Below are 16,328 nucleotides of genomic sequence, written 5' to 3' on the forward strand. Positions count from 1 at the left end.
TTGTTATCTCAGATTCTCCAGCATCTGCAGTTCCCACTATCTCTGGGGAAAAGCTGTTTTCTATCTACCTTAGCAATGCCTCCTTATAATTTTATAGACCTGTATAAGATCACCCCTCAGTTTCCTATGCTCTATGGAAAAAAGTCCCAGTCTATCCAACCTCTCCTCATAACTCAAACCTCCCAGTCCAGGTAGCATCCTAGTAATCTTTTCTGCATTTTTTCTAGTTTAGTAATATCCTTTCTATAGTAGGGTGACCAGAACTGCATGCAGTACTCCGAATGTGACCTCACCAACATCTTGTACAGCTGTAACAAGACGTCCCAACTGTCATACTCAATGTCTGACCAATGACAGCAAGCATGCTAAAAGCCTTCTTCACCACCCTGTTTACCTGTGACTCAATTTTCAAGGAGATATGAACCTGTACCCTAGATCTCTTTGTTCCAAAACACTCCCCAGGGTCCTACCATTGACTCTATAAGTCCTGCCCTGGTTTGCCTTACCCAAAATGCAATACCCTGCATTTGGCTAATTTAAACTCCCCCTGCCATTCCTCAGCACATTGGCCTAGTCAATCAAAATCTCACTGCATTCCCACCCCCACTGTCCACTATACCACCTATCTTGATGTCATCTGCAAACTTAATAACCATACCTCCTAAATTCTCAGCCAAATCGTTTGCATTTATCTTTTATTCCTCAAATACTGCAGCCACAAATGTGATCTTTTATTAGGCTTGTTTTGTAATTTGTTATTTTGTTTATACTTTTCATTATTACCTTTTGAGAAGGTTGAGGTAAACTGTCTACGTGAACTGCTTCAGTCTGTGTAGTGAAGGCACTTGCACAGTGCTAATAGGTAGGGAATTACATGATTTTGACACCACAACAAAGATGGTTTGCCAATTTACATCCAAATAACATGGTACGTTGCTTGGAAGAGGGCTTGGTATTTCTTTTTTACATTGGTTCCAAGGTATCTGCTGCTATTTTTCTTCTTCATTTTCACTGGAAAAGAGGAGTGAGAATTCAGGAAGTGAATTATGTAAACAGTTACCTTGGCCTACTGAAGGCTAGGAGGTTTTCCTTTGGATTCTAATGAGTAATGTACTTAAATGGAGAAGAGAATTGCAGGGTTACCATGAAGATTTACTCTTAAGCCTGATGTTGAATAAAAAGCTCAATGGTCGACACATTTGTGAAAAAAAAGGAACAGATCCCCACACCCAGGCTTTCACATAATGAATGGCTATTTGAGTTAGTTAATCAACGACCAAAACCAGCATAAGCCAGCTTCTCAGGAGAGGAATGGAAAAAGAGGAAGAAAACAAAAGGATCCTTAAGTTTAGATTTGAAAACCGATTGACATGCAGTTCCTAAGATTCACTTGCAAAAGATGGCAACTTAGAAAAAGTGCTGGTGAGCAACCACCACCCCTGAAACACCTCCAAGAAAGGAGGGAAAGGGCAAAAAAAGCAATCAACAGTTTTAAAAGCTAAACACCGAGGTCACAGACTTAGAATCAGTCTAGGAGATATGTATTGCCTTTTACAGACTGAAAAGACAAATTGTTGCTTAATTATATGTTTTAAAAGTCGGATTTACAAATATCAGCGTGTTTGAGCAATGATGGACATTGCTTTCTTTGCATCAATAAACAAAGTCTTTTCTGTTATGCAACACAAAAATGTAAAGATATAGTTTTCTTTCTGATTGGTTGACCTAGGCAGCAGTTTCTAACTCCCCAACAAAACACAGAGCCGTAGGCTTTTTGAGTGACTGAAGCCAGATGTAGTTCTAATGACAGTAGAGCTCTTGTAGGAACTGGGGAGGGCATGAAGTGTCTGCCTTCAAAACCATAAGAAGGAAAGAAAACATCACGTTGTAATTGACTTATTACCGCAAAAGAGACATCAGAAAAGAAAGGCCCCCAATGTTATTGTAGGGCTCCATAAACAATGCAAATCAGATTCTTTATGCCATGTCTTTGAACGATCCTTCTTCAGATTGTACAAGTCATACTTTAACAATATCTCATGGCATTTCAGCAGCTGTCACTATGTAGCAGGGAAGTGAATGACACTAACTGCAGTAATATCTTGAGTCAGAAAGCAGAAGGTTCTTCACTTCAAAAAGTAATACTGGCTGCAAAATTCAGCTATGTAATGTTCATATCTTGAGTGCAACAGGTGTAGTTTTGCTTGCAAAATGATATTTGCCCAATGTGCATGTACTTCTGGTGCAGCAAAAACTGGATGCTATTTTGGCAAGGGTGTTACAGCATTGTCTTTATAAGTGTTAGGGGTTGGTTAGTTCAGTTGACTGGATGGCTGGTTTGTGACGCAAAGTGACATCAACAGCGCAGGTTCAATTTCCACAGCAGCTAAGGTCACCATGAATGATCCCCCTTCTCAGCCTCCCCCTTCTGCTGAAGTGTGGTGACCCTCAGGTTAAACAACCACCAGTCGTGTCTCTCCAGCAACAGAGCAGCCTTGTGGCCCTCTGGGGTTATCGTGACTTTTACCTACAAGTGTGCATTAGACGCATGCAAGTAGGGAGATCATGATATCAGATGATAATGTTAGATTGTGGCATCTTGATGAGTTGTCAAATGTGTGACTGGTAGATGTTATACAACACTGCCAGTGTGTTTGATCGGTGGAGGGAGTGAATATTTAAGGTAGTAGATAGGGTACCAATCAAGCAAGTTGCGTTGACCTGGATGATGATGATATCCTTGTGCGTTCATCACTCATACAGACAAGTGAAAAATGTTCAATCATACTCCTTAGTTTGGCACTGTAGATGTTGAACAGGTTTTTGAGTTACGGAGGTGTTGCTTGCCACAAAAATACCAGCTTCTGATCTGCCTTTATTAACCACAGTATTGAAGCCATTGGTCCAGTTCAGCTTCTGGTCAGTGGTAATGTTCAGGATATTGAAAGCCACAGTATTTATATGGCTGCTCCAGTTGCATTTCTGGTTAACCATAAGCCTGAGGACATCGATAATAGGGGATTCAGCGATGAGATTCTCTCGTTGGACATGGTCATATCCTGCCACATGCTTTTTTGTCACTACACAACTCCATAATTACCTATTTATGTTAATATTACATGTACTACTTTCTATATTTTATAAAGAAGTGTAATTTGTCTTTGAGCAAAAGACAGTGTTTCTCTTGCTGTCAGAAGGTACGTGGCTGATGTTTGTTGATTCACCTCAGCTATGCAAAAATCAGACAGACTGGTATGTTATCTCAGTCGCTGTTACAAAGGGATCCATTTGGAATTCAATTAGCACTTTGGACTAAAATGGGTTTTTGATGGCATAAAAATTCAAAGCTTCTGACACATGCAAGAGTCTGGAAGAAACCCCCACAGGGAATTCCAGCATAATTGACTTGGCTTGTGGAGCAGTGATACATCAGAGGTTAGCATAGCAACCATTTTAGGTCTGAAATGACATTTAAGAAAAAAACAACTCCCCACTAAGGTCACTGAGAGGCAATATCTTCAATAATACAGTAACTGCAACAATAAGAAAAATATCTTGATTAAACAGTAAGGTTTCTTTTCCAGAAATAAACTGCAGTTCTGCCAATACAGCCCAGGCAATCTGCAGGTGCCTTAACTGCAGAGTTAATGAGATACAAGAAATCTTGTCTCGCTCTAAAAGCCTGCTCTACATGTTAATTCTATCTGCTACCTCAGGAGCAATCACAGCTGCTAACTTTTGACTTCAAGGGTTAACCTCTTCCTTTAAGCAACAAGGCGCTTGTTGGTCCCAAATTTCTGAAACTTTTGGATTTTCTCCTTAAAAGCATTCTTTTGGTCTTGCCTGTATTTGTTTTAATCTTGTGATCTTCATTCTTTAATTAACGGCATTATCCCTTTTATAAACCAACCTTTAATGTTTTTGAACAAATGCTTGACTGCTGGTCCACTTTAACTTGAGTCAAACAAATGTTTAGAGAAATTGACTAAATGAGCTACATAAATTCACAGTCCACAGACCACACTGCAGACATACTTGGTTGGCTGAGCCTCAGCTGAAGTGTGGTTATTATCTGGGTCTTGTTGCATATAGACAAAGATTGTTTCAGAGTCGAGGAGTTGCAAAGTTGTGCTGAATGTAACGTGATCATCAGCAAATGTCCCCACTTTTGACCTTGGGGCAGTGGGAAAATCGCTGATGGAGCAGCTCAAGATGATTGGGCTGAAGATGTTCCCCTGAGGAACTTCTGCGGAGATGTCCTGGAGCTGAAATCTTTGACTTCTATCCACCCAGCCATCTCCCTTTGTGCTAGGTAGTTATCAATGAACCAGTGGAGAGCTTACTCCCTGATTCCCAGTGATTTTAGTGTTGTTGGGGCTTCTTGCTGCTTTATACTGTCAAATGCTGCCTTAATGTCAAGAACAGTCACTCTTGCATTACTTATATCCATGTTTGGAAGAAGACTTTATTAAGGTTGGAGATGAGGGGCCCAAGCAGAATCCAAGCGGAGTGTCAGTGAGCAAGTTACAGCAAAGTAAGTGATACTTGATAGCACTGGCAACCATCCCTTCTATCACTTTACTGTCCATTACTTTACTGTTGAATGAGAGTAATTAAAAGGGTTTAATTTGTCTTGCATCATGTGGTCAAAACATACCTGGGAAGTTTCTTGTCTGTAAGATGCAATTACGTATGACTGTCAAGCTGTTGCTAGAATAGTGTATGGGCCAGCTGTCCTAATTTTGTTCCTGAGGAGGATTTTGCAAAGTTAATGGGGCTGTGTGCACTGTTACCATATCTATGGCCTAAGGTCCATCAGATTCATGTTTGATAGATTTTGCAGCAGATGGATTCAAATGAATGTTTTGCTTGGACCCTTCAGAGAATATTTAAGGATGGATAATGTCCTATTCAGCAATATTCACATCCCATCTAATTGTGGAAAGTGAAGCAAACAACATATTACTGCTATGGCCTGCACCAGATGAAGGCATCAAAACGTTGCCACCTCTTGTGGTGGGAATGTCCAAAAAGCCACTAAATGTCTTAATGTAAGAAAAGGAAGATTATTATCCTGAAGGGTCTGCTGAATACCCACCCAGTTGCCTGTCTGTTTCTCTGAGTGAAGCCACGCCGGCTGTTGTGATGCTCCAGGATTTCACACTGCAGCATGGATGACACGGTGAACCTGTCGGAATACAGCATGCTCAGCCAGTTTTTAAAAAACTTGAGTTTTTCCAGAGCTAGTTCCCAACATTTCCATCTGCCTTTATTGTACAAGCTCAGGCTATTGTCAAGGGGAATAAATTGAAAAGTATAGCTATTTTACAACATAGTTACTATGTCACCGTGCTTTCATATTTCTTAACCTAGAGTGTGTTTGTCAGCACACCGGTTCACATGAGTTTCCTCAGCAAACTTGAAGCTCTGTTTAACATGAATTTGTGGGCAGATTTAACATGATTTTACTGTGGATTATGCAGAGCATGAACTACACATTCACAGAACAGACGACAAAGTACCCAAATGTAGCAAATGGGCAGGTGGGTGAATGGTACATATCTTCACCATAAGAATGCATAACCAGCTCAAGTTGAGATACTGTTTCTTTGTATTCTAACAGTTAACAATGTATTAGCTTTTTGAAATTTATTCTCAGGATGAGCTGTAACTCGCAAGGCATTTATTGCATCACTAAATGCCCCATAAAGGGATTGTTAGGGTGGATGCAGGTCTGCTGCTTCCCATGTTGGGGAGTCTAGAACCAAGAGGCACAATTTAAAAAATAAGCTGGATGCAATTTAGGACCAAGTTAAGAATTTATTTTAGTAAAAGGGTGGTGCAGCTATGGAATTCTGTACCTCAGAGGGTTGTGGAATCTCAGTCTTTGAGTTTTTTTAAAGTAAAAGCTGATAAATATTTGATCATCAGTGGCATAAAGGATGATGGGGACAGAGTGGGGAAAGGCATTAAAGTGTTCTATCAGCCACGATCATAATAAATCCTGGAGCGGGCTCGATGAACTGAATGACCTACTAGTTCATATGTTCCATTGCTGTTCATTTGCACTGCGGAACTTGCAAGTCCACTTCAGAAGACTGCAAAGAGTTGATCAAGTTATTATGAAACTAATGTTCATATATTTCATGCTGGAAAATGATGGCAGGCCTCCTTATCTATTGAAGAGTAAATTCTTTTCCCTCAGTTAGTGTCCCTCTCACTTTCAGAACTATTGTCATCACCTTCATATATGTTGCCATTATTGGCAGCAAGTGTTGCTGTCTTTACAGCAGTGCAGCTTGGTAAACAATTTCTTAATGTGACTGCACTCGTAGACTTCCTGTGAAAGTTCCATCATGGAATACAATGGAGAAAAACCTTAACAAATACTAAGTAATGGGATGTCCGGCAGCAGCAGTTCAAAACTAAAAATGAGGCGTTGTTTGTTCTCCTGGCATTATGGGGAAGCCAGCTGAAGAAGGATTCTGCTTGGAGGACCATACTATCAAGATTTATTTTATTTACCCAAGGTGTTCCAGAACGTTCTACATCTGTCTGTACACATTGAGGTCTGAATTTTAGATGGGGAAATATCAACACAGCTAGAAACCTGACATTGTGATTTTTGATTAACTGTCAATAGTGATGTATTGAAACTGGTATAGTAAATAAAATATGAAACCTTGTACCTGTTACATCTGTAAACAATGGATGGAAAAGAAACTTTGTAACAAGTTCAACAACAATTTGTTGAACATGCTGTATTACTGCAAAATGCATTAAGAATGTCTCCACTGGTTCACATTTTGTCTATGAACTTGCAGCAGAATGTGGTATAAATAATTTCTTCTAACGTAGACTTTTATGCTCTCTCTGCTTACAGATATTGATGAATGTTTAGTAAATAATGGTGGATGTGACCATTTCTGTAGGAATACGGTTGGCAGCTTTGAGTGCAGCTGTCGAAAAGGGTACAAGCTTCTGACAGATGAGCGATCCTGTCAAGGTCAGTCTCCATCCATATTACATCTTGTCTGTCTTGTTTGCACGTATCTATCAAAAATGAAGTGATTTAACAAATATTTGAGAGAATCTCAATCGCTGAGAACTAATGTTCAGCATACAAAGAAAATTTGTGTTGCTTGTTTGTGTTCTAAGCTTAAAAGAAAACTTAACGGTTCCTCTTTGCTATGGTGTGAACAGTGTTATTAAACCAGGTACGTATGCAAGTGAAATCTCTAACTCTTAGATTAATAGTGCTATTTGCCACTTGAGAGTATGAACCAGTCACAGTTTAAAATTCGCAGAAAACGTTTCTGCTGGCATTTAGCATAAAATGCAACAGGTTAGATAACATGGCTGGGATGCAGCTGATCAGTTGCCAATTACATATCTCACTTGAATTCCCTTTGCATTGACAAGCCCTCATTTCCATATTGAAAGGGACCACTCTCTTCCAGTCTCAGTGAATCAGGTCTTTTCCAATGGCCTCAAGTCAGATTGGAAGTGGAGACAGGGCAGTTATTCCCCACAATTTCTGGGTCCGCTCGCTGTCGTTTTACCCAGCACTGCTAGGCACCAAACTAATATAATACAAATACAGTCTGAGTAGAAAAGTTCTGTTATCCAAATCTGTTATGCAAGTCAATGAAAAATATAAGCAATGATGTTCTTGGATGAGAATTGTCTTTGGAGACAGTTATGTACATGATTTTTCGTGTGAGTGTCCACATTTTTTCTTATTGTACGTCAATTAATAAACAGCATAATTTAGTCATGTTTATTGTGAGACCACAGTAGAGGGAGAAAAGTATTTGTGCAATAATGTTCAGATGAATCGAAAGACTGGGGTCATGGGACCAGTCTTGGCTCCAGCTTAAATTTTTATTGGTTTTAAAAGTCAAACAGAAGACTGATGAATTGACCTTGTCAATAAAATGCAATCTATGCTCAGGGTCAAAACCACATGGCAGTTTTATGCTGACCTCTCCTTTGCTTCGGACCCTTGAGTTAAACAAGTTGATCAAATTCATATGTTAAAATCTTAGCTGCAAATCTTTGAAATGGAATAACAGGCCATTTTGACAAAATACTTTGGAGCCAACCCACAAATATTATCAGTTCCAAGTTAGTAGTTTGATTTTTCCCTTGGCTCCAACTTTGGTTCTGCTGGCTGATTGTTTGCTAAATGTTGAATTTCAAAAGTAAAATATTAACATTGCAAATACTAAGCATTTCAAACATAAATTCACGTCTGATATATATTCACTGCTGGGCTTGGCTCAGTGATGGAACTCTTGTCTGTGCAGGTGGTGCAGGTTGAGATTAGGAAGGTGCAGGAAGTCTCAAGCCCTACTCCCAACCTTAAACACATTGAACTGAAACTTCTCGTGTTAGCCTCTGCTGGAAAGATGGCCCCATTTTCTGACTGGCACCCCTGTCCAATTGATTTGCATGTTTTATTATCCCTCTTCCTGGCTCCATATTTTATGACCTCGGGGTGGGTGAATGCAATAACACACCTAAAGCAATAATTAAGAATGTCTCCATCCAGAGCCCAACTGCAATATTTATAGTAAAAACAATTCCAGCATCAGGGAGGAAACAAACATTCATGGTCCGCAGAATTTGGAAGTCCCTAGGGGTGGTGAGTCATGCAGCGAGGCACAAAGAGGAGACCTTTCCCCTGTTAGTAAGCAGAGGTGCAGGTCTGCCTCTCAAAACAGGCATAACTTCAAGATACCGAGATTGGCGCAAGCTGAATTGTGGTGCCGCAGAACTGGATCCAGTGCCGGAAAAAGTTCAATGATTCCATTTTCGCTGACAAAGTTAGTGTCCTGCAACGTAAAGCTGCCAGCTTTCACTCTCTCACCTCCCTCACTTCCTCCTGCGCAGCACTCCAATGATCACCCCTTGATATCATACACGTTTCTTTCTCTTCAGTTTCCTTGAATCTCTGTTTTGACAGATATCATTCACACTAACTTAAGGCCTATTGAATTCTCACTCCTGTTTCTCAGTAACTATCCTTCATTCTCAGCAATCTGTTCATCCTTCACACTCTGAATCTGCTGCCTTTTAAACCAGGTAAATGGAATGCATTGTGAATAAATGTGAGATTATACATTTTGGCAGGAAGAATAGAGGAACTGAATATAATTTAAATGTGGAAGGAGCAGAATGCTGCAGCACAGAGGGATTTGGGGCTTCTTGGTATGTGAATCATGAGCTAGCATCTGCGTTCAGCAGGCAATAGGAAAGGGGAATGAACTGTTAGCCATAATTTCATAAGAAATGGGGTAGAAGCATAGGAAGGACTTACTCAAACTATACAATGCACTACCAACACACAAGGAATATTGTGAACATTTTTGTAGCCTTGTATATGGAAAGACACTGGCATTGGAGGCAGTTCAGAGAGGTTTTACTAAGTTGATCCTGGGTATGGAGAGACTGTTGTATGAAGAGAGATTGAGTACATTAAGTTTAGAAAAATGAAAAGCAACCAAGTTGAAACATAGAGGATTCTCTGGGGTCTTGACAGGTTGGATGCAGAGAAATGTTTTCCTGTTCTGGGAGATTCTAGGTCCTGAGGGCAAAATCTCAGATTAAGGAATTGCCTCTTCAAAGCAGAGACGAGAAGGATTTTTTTTTCTCTCTGAGGGTAGTGAATCTGTGGAATTCTTTACCCAGAGGGCTGTTGAGTATGCATCATTGAGCATATTCAAGACTGAAAGAGATTTTTAGTTAGTCCGGGAATTATCATTAAAGGGCAAAGGCAGTAAAGTTGTGTTGAGGATTATCAGATCAGTCATAATCTCATTGATTGGCAGAACAGACTCAATGGGCTACTTCTCCTACATGTTAATAGGGTGCCTACAACACCAAGACAGACAGAGAACGTTGTGGAGCTGCAGCCATGGTCAAACTGACCTTGATAGAGGAAGAAACCCTTGAGATTTGCAGGGTGACCTCTGTACAGATCATTGGTGCTGGAGAGACAGCGTTATCCAGAGACATGGTGGCAGCATTTAATATCATGCTTAGCATTGGTACTTAGCCATCACTCAAGTTAAATCATTGTCATCAACGCACTAGAATTCACAATCTGCCTGATGCTGACTTGGAACCATGTCAGCGCTGACTCTCTCATCTCGTACAAGAGGACCCCTCAGAAAGGCTGGCACTGTCCTCCAGCACAAATGCACACACCTCAGTCAGTGTCTTGGATAGTCTTACAGTTGGGTGGGGAGGGGTCAAATGGCTTCTCTTTTCCCCATTCCTCCTTTCAACGTACTTTATTTCAAACCATATACTTGCCAGCTCCATGAGTGTTTAACTGTTTCCATGCCATGCAAAAGACATGAAGTTTTGATTTCTCGGAAGCAAAGAGGATAACCAAGTCTAAAAAAGTGTTAAAAAACTCTACTGTTCACACATACGCTCCAAGACCATCCCTCCCCCTCTCAGATTATAAGATGGAAGGGTCAGTGGACTATAAGTTGGTGACTTGACTGACCTCAAAGGCCCTGGATCAGTACTCAGGTGATTGCCAGATGTAACTGCAAGATTTGTCTCTACTGAAGATTGCAGCTGCAGGTTAACTTTTTTTTTACAATGGATGCCTGCAGCACTGGAGAGGAATAAAATAGCAGACAGGATTTGAAACTTTCAGGTCCTTTGGAAAGAGGTCAGTCACCTTCAGTTTCTCATGTGCCTGTCCTGGTCTGCAGAGAAAAACGTGCTTAAACACAGTTAGGTGGCTTGTTATACAGCCCAGTCACTCATTAACTGTAAAGTTACCCCAAATGTGGTTGTGATAACATGGATTCCAGGTACATGACCTGTACGATTAGATGAGGACTGGACAAATTCCTTTTGTAGCCAAAATCCCATTGTCAAGGTTTGTCTCCATCTGGCTGCATACACAAGTAATTGGATGTTTTGCTGATGGGTAGGAGATGCAGAATGAGTGGACTTCTCAAAGTGCTTCCACTTGTTAGACCTTGCCCTTCCCACCATCCCCTTGGCTGGTGCCCTGTATGCTGCTTCCTGCCTCAATGGCTGAGTTTGTCCTTACACAGGGAAAATGTGTTAGTCTTTGGCAGCATCCTTCTGAGGCTGCAAAACCCAGAACATCTCTGCCATAGAGCACCCTATCTTCTAGATCTAAGGGTACAGAGGTGTTTTCATGTAAATGCGACAGAAATCGTTGGAGATGGTCTTCATTGCACAAAGAGAAAAATTTGGCTCCTTATTTCATTGTTAGTATTTAGGGTCATCTGCAAACTTAGAAAGATTTGATAAAAAAAGGTTTAGCACTAGGTAATAGAACCAGTGCAGGCACGTTGGACTGAGTGTCATTCTCCTATGCTGTCACAGTTCTGTGGTTTTGTATCTGTGTTCCACAGATGCTTTTTATTTTTTTCTTTATGCATTCATGGGATGAGGGTGTCGTCTTTAGGCAGCATTTATTGCCCATCCCTAACTGCCCAGAGGACAGTTGAGAGTCAACCACATTGCTGTGGGTCTGGAGAGACATGTAGGTCAGACCAGGGTAAGGATGTTAGTTTCCTTCCCTGAAGGACATTAGATTGAAAGTACGAGTTTATGAGCACTCCACACCATCTTGGCCTCTGTGGATTCCTCCAGTGACCTTGGTCAGTTTAATTCTGGAGAACGGAATGAGCTACCTAGATGAGGAGGGAACCTGAATGTGATGATTGGCTGACTATAGGGAAGTGGTTTGCTGATGTTTGGAAAGGTGGGTTTGTGCAACATCTGTGATGGGAACTTTTCAAAGCTGAAAGTGTGCCTCGAGGTGACTCTGGACTTTTGACTTTTTCAGGACATTCTCACCCTTCAAACTCCAGAAACCACTTCCACTAGGCTGGGAAAATTCTGAACCAAATCTAGGCAGATTTGTCAGTGAAAGACAGAGAATGTTGCATTATTTGATGTCAGCTTTTGGATGCGATATTAAACTAAGATTTAAACTGTCTTCCAGGGTGCTTGTAAATGAGCCATACCCATATTTCAAAAAGAAGTTTCTTGGCAAGCAGTTTTCTGACACTGATACCAGATTAACTGGTTACTTATTGGTTGCTGTTTGTAGAACTAAAGCCAACTATAACTCAGTTAAAAGCTGACATTGAACCATGCCAATATATATTATTTTCAATGTGTTGAACATGAATGCTTTCCTCTTTCCAGCTGGGTTGGATATCTTCAATAGTAGTGAAATATGCAGCAGTTTATGGCATTATATTTTTGGAAACCGTTCTATTGAAATTGCATAAATTACACCATGACCGTTGTTTAATACATTTTATTGTGCAATTGTAGTTTTGCAAAGTTGATGTGAAATGTAAACTGCATAAGTATTTCCTGCTATGTTGCATTTTTATCAGGTTTATTCATTTTTGCTGTTTTCTAACAAAATCTAGCAAAATCATATTTTTGAAATAATTCAACATTGTATGTCACTAAGCCTTTTGTGAAGCACAAGTTAATAGATGGCTGGTGCTGAGTTACAAGACCGTGATTCTGTCATTGAGATTTGCATCCTCCATTAGGATAATTCCCAAGACTATTGCAAAAATGAGGAGTCAATCAGCTCATTAAGGTTGACGTGTAACATTTTGACAAGATGTAAACTGCTATCAATTTATTTTGAAGTTTACTGTTCTAAATGCAATAGTGAATACTTTAGGAACATTGTCATGTAAGTGATAGGGTCTTGAAGGTGATTGAGAGATCAGAACTATGGTATATTGCACAGTGATTGTTGATTACATGAGTTTATTTTACAATAGAATGCAGCAATATTCCATACATCATATGTAATATATTTCATGATATGGCATTGTATCTTTTGCAAAAGTGAGGGTTGTGAAAAATTAATTGCACAGATAATTGTTTTTGTATATTCCTTTTTACCTCTGATCTAAACAGAATGATCTAATTTAGGATGCTGGATTGCCATAAACTCCTTGACTTGCTGCAAAATACTTAGTGTAAGGCTGTTAGTTATTGCACCAAGGTGCTTTTATAATTTCCTGTTTCGGGTTGGGACCCTTCTTCAGAGTGTCTTTTTCTGAAGAAGGATCCCAACCTGAAACGCCAACTTTCCTGCTCCTCTGGTGCTGCCTGGCCTGCTGTGTTCCTCCAGCTCCACACTGTGTTATCTCTGACTCCAGCACTGGCAGTTCTTACTATCTCTTTAATAATTTTCTTCCTTGTTGAATATCACAAATACTCATTTACTTTCCTGCCTTTGTACATCTACTTTCTTTTGCTCCTTATTGTTTATTATTTTTTCATTATGTGGTCTGTCTTTGTTTAAAGTTCTAAAGTTATAATGTCAACGGTGGCTCAGTGGTGATAACTTCAGTGCCTGTCAAGTGTTTTGAACTGCCCTGAGGCTGTGATTGCTGTTATAGAAATGGTCATTCTTCCTTTAAGATCAGTTATGTAAGTAGGCTGACAATTTTGTTGAATATAATACACAAAATTCACACCTCATCAACCCCCTCAATTCAACAATATTGTTTTCCCTTAAAATATTATTACAAGCATAATACAGCCAAGATATGATATTTAAACACCAATAATTGAGTTGAATTTTCCCATTTGCACCTTTGTGTACCTTCTCTGCAGCCGTAACATTGTATTCCTCACTGTGTTCTATTATCCTCATTCACTTTTAATGGTAAGATCCATCTGTACTGCATGCAAAGCAAAATTTTTCAGTGTATCTAGGTACATATGACAATAATAATAAATTAAATCATTTTTAGCCTGTTTTATCAAGTGGGATTCATGATATCCATTCAGTCACAGCCCATGATGACTTTTCGTTCTGTCATCTTTTTTTTAATGGAGTCAGGCACGTGGGTATCGCTCCCTGACCAACATTTATTGAGTTACCCGTGAGAAAGTGGTGGTGAGCTGCTGCCTTGAACTGCTGCAGCCCACATGCTGTAGGTTGACCTTCAATGACCTTAAGGAGGGAATTCCAGAATTTTGACCCAGTAACAGTGAAGAAACAGTGATCTATTTCCGAGTCAGGATGGTGAGGGGTTTTCAGGGGAGCTTGCAGAAGATGGTGCTTCCATGAATCTATTTCAAAAAATCATAGAATCCCTGCGGTGTGGAAACAGGTCCTTCGGCCCAACAAGTTCACACCGACCCTCAGACATCCCACCCAGACCCGTCCTTATAACCCACCTAATCTACACATCCCTGAACACTATGGGCAATTTAGCATGGCCAATCCATCTAGCCTGCACATCTTTGGAGAGTGGGATGAAATCGGCTGCCCTTGTCCTTCTAGATGGAAGTGGTCGTGGGTTTGGAAGGTGCTGTCTGACGATCTTTGGTGAATTTCTGCAGTGCATCTTGTAGACAGTACACATTGCTGCTACTGAGCGTTCATGATAGAGAGAGTGGATGCTTGTGGATGTGGTGTCAATCAAGTGGACTGCTTTGTCTTGGACAGTGTCAAGCTTCTTGAATGTTGTTGGAGCAGCAGCTGTCCAAGAAAGTTGGGTTATTCCATCACACTCCTGTCTTGTAGATGGTGGACAGGCTTTGGGGAGTCCCCTCATTAATTCTGCACCACTTCAAACACAGGGAGCAAGCCAGGAATAGTCTTTTACACTGTGGTCCACTAATGGTACACTGCACCGTTATCTCAAAGAAGTTGTTCAATAGGGAGGTGAGTACTTGGATCACTGAATGGGATCTCAAGGTGCTCGTGGGCACAGTGGTGGAGACCGGGTCTCCAGACCCAATCAGCCTGGACTGAGATAGTGGCCTATGTGAGTACATTGTCCTGAGTGAATCAGGATGTCCTGCAGTGCAGGAAGAAAGTTAATGATCTTCAGCACTTTGCAAGTGTAAACAATGTCATTTTCTCTCTGCTGCCTCACACTCACAGGGCTGCCACTAAAACTCATGGACTCCAAATCTCACTATTGCATGCATCATTTCGCTCAACTATTTCCAAGTCAGGATGATGAGTGGTTTGTAGGGGAACTTTCAGAAGATGGTGCTCCCATGATTCTGCTGCCTCTGTCCTTCTAGATGGAAGTGGTCACGGGTTCGGAAGAGGATCTTTGGTGAATTTCTGCAGTGCATCTTGTAGGTAGTACACTCTGCTGCTACTGACCGTTCATGGTAGAGGCTCATCCTTGCAAACTTCTAACTCAGCTGCCCTCTCCTGCTCGTACATCACCGCTAATTGCTCTTCTCTTCTCTACTCTTGCGTCAGGCCCAATTGCTCCCTTTGTGTCACTGCAGGGATACCTGGCCTAGTCTCTAAGCTGGCATGCCTGTTATTCCTGAACTGTTTGCACTTGATCTACAGGATTGATCCTGGCCCAATCCCTGAACTGGAAAGTCAAGAATCCCCAGACTCTAGTAAGACTAATCACCTGATTGATCGTGGCCGACATGCTGCACTGAGGTCAGATGAGCGTCTTAATCTTTCCGCTTCATGTTGCGGTATCCGCTGACTGACCATTGACCCCCTTGACCCTTCTAAGAGCTGCTTTCACTTATGTACATTTAATTGACACCCATGTAGAGTGTTTGCCGCATATGCTGATGGCACATGAAACAGGTAACATGGTGCCGTAACACGTCCAGCCCCTTGACTGTCTAGTGCTTGCAAGCTGCCTGTCTCTCCCTCTGGGTTAAAAAAACAATGCAAGCCACAGAGGCTGACAGCTTCCAAGTGAGTGAATGCTAAAAGCTATAAGGAGCATGTATTGTATGCAAAGTGATGTGGCAGAGAGAAGCAAGTTTGTACGTGTCCTTGAGCTTGAAAATGAAGTCCTGAAGGTTGAAGAGGTGTTTGAGTGAATCCAGGAGCAGGTGTGATGCTATGGCAAGGTTTGCAGTTTGTTGCTATCGATTGGCTTGGAGGAAGAGTGGAGGAGACCACTTTCTATGGAGAGACATTGCTCCAACTTTGCTTTCATTACAATGTCCAGAGAAGCAAGCAGCATGCAGCTGCTGCCATGTTACAGCTCTGCCTTCATCAGGAATTTGCACCATGTACTTTCTCCAGAAAGGAGCGAACTGGAAGCTGCATAAAAATGGGAAAAAGTGGTGTATTACTGAAATACAAATGCATGGAAATGAGTTAGTGATACTCATTTTTAAGCTTCTGAATTCCCCATTTAAATCTTCGAGAGAAATAGGAATTTTTTTCAACATCAAGATTGACTATTTTTTCCATTTTTGCAATGTTTTCCCACATTTCTCACCATTATCCATGCTACTAGTGTATTCCTCCAAAACACAAGGCATTAATACCCCTT

At 40.9% G+C, this 16,328-nt stretch overlaps 1 protein-coding gene across 2 annotated transcripts in view; it reads left to right on the forward strand.

Annotated features, from left to right (window-relative positions):
* The window catches only part of scube1 (signal peptide, CUB domain, EGF-like 1), a 130,659-nt gene that overhangs the window by 50,432 nt on the left and 63,899 nt on the right, over positions 1 to 16,328 (forward strand). For both annotated transcript variants that reach the window (XM_048607679.1, XM_048607680.1), the window contains one exon: positions 6,884 to 7,006. In XM_048607679.1, the coding sequence (XP_048463636.1) occupies positions 6,884 to 7,006 (123 nt within the window). The remainder of the gene's footprint in view (positions 1 to 6,883; positions 7,007 to 16,328) is intronic.

The sequence above is a fragment of the Rhincodon typus genome, chromosome 18 (genome assembly GCF_021869965.1).
Source record: "Rhincodon typus isolate 14 chromosome 18, sRhiTyp1.1, whole genome shotgun sequence".
NCBI classification, from domain to species: domain Eukaryota; kingdom Metazoa; phylum Chordata; class Chondrichthyes; order Orectolobiformes; family Rhincodontidae; genus Rhincodon; species Rhincodon typus.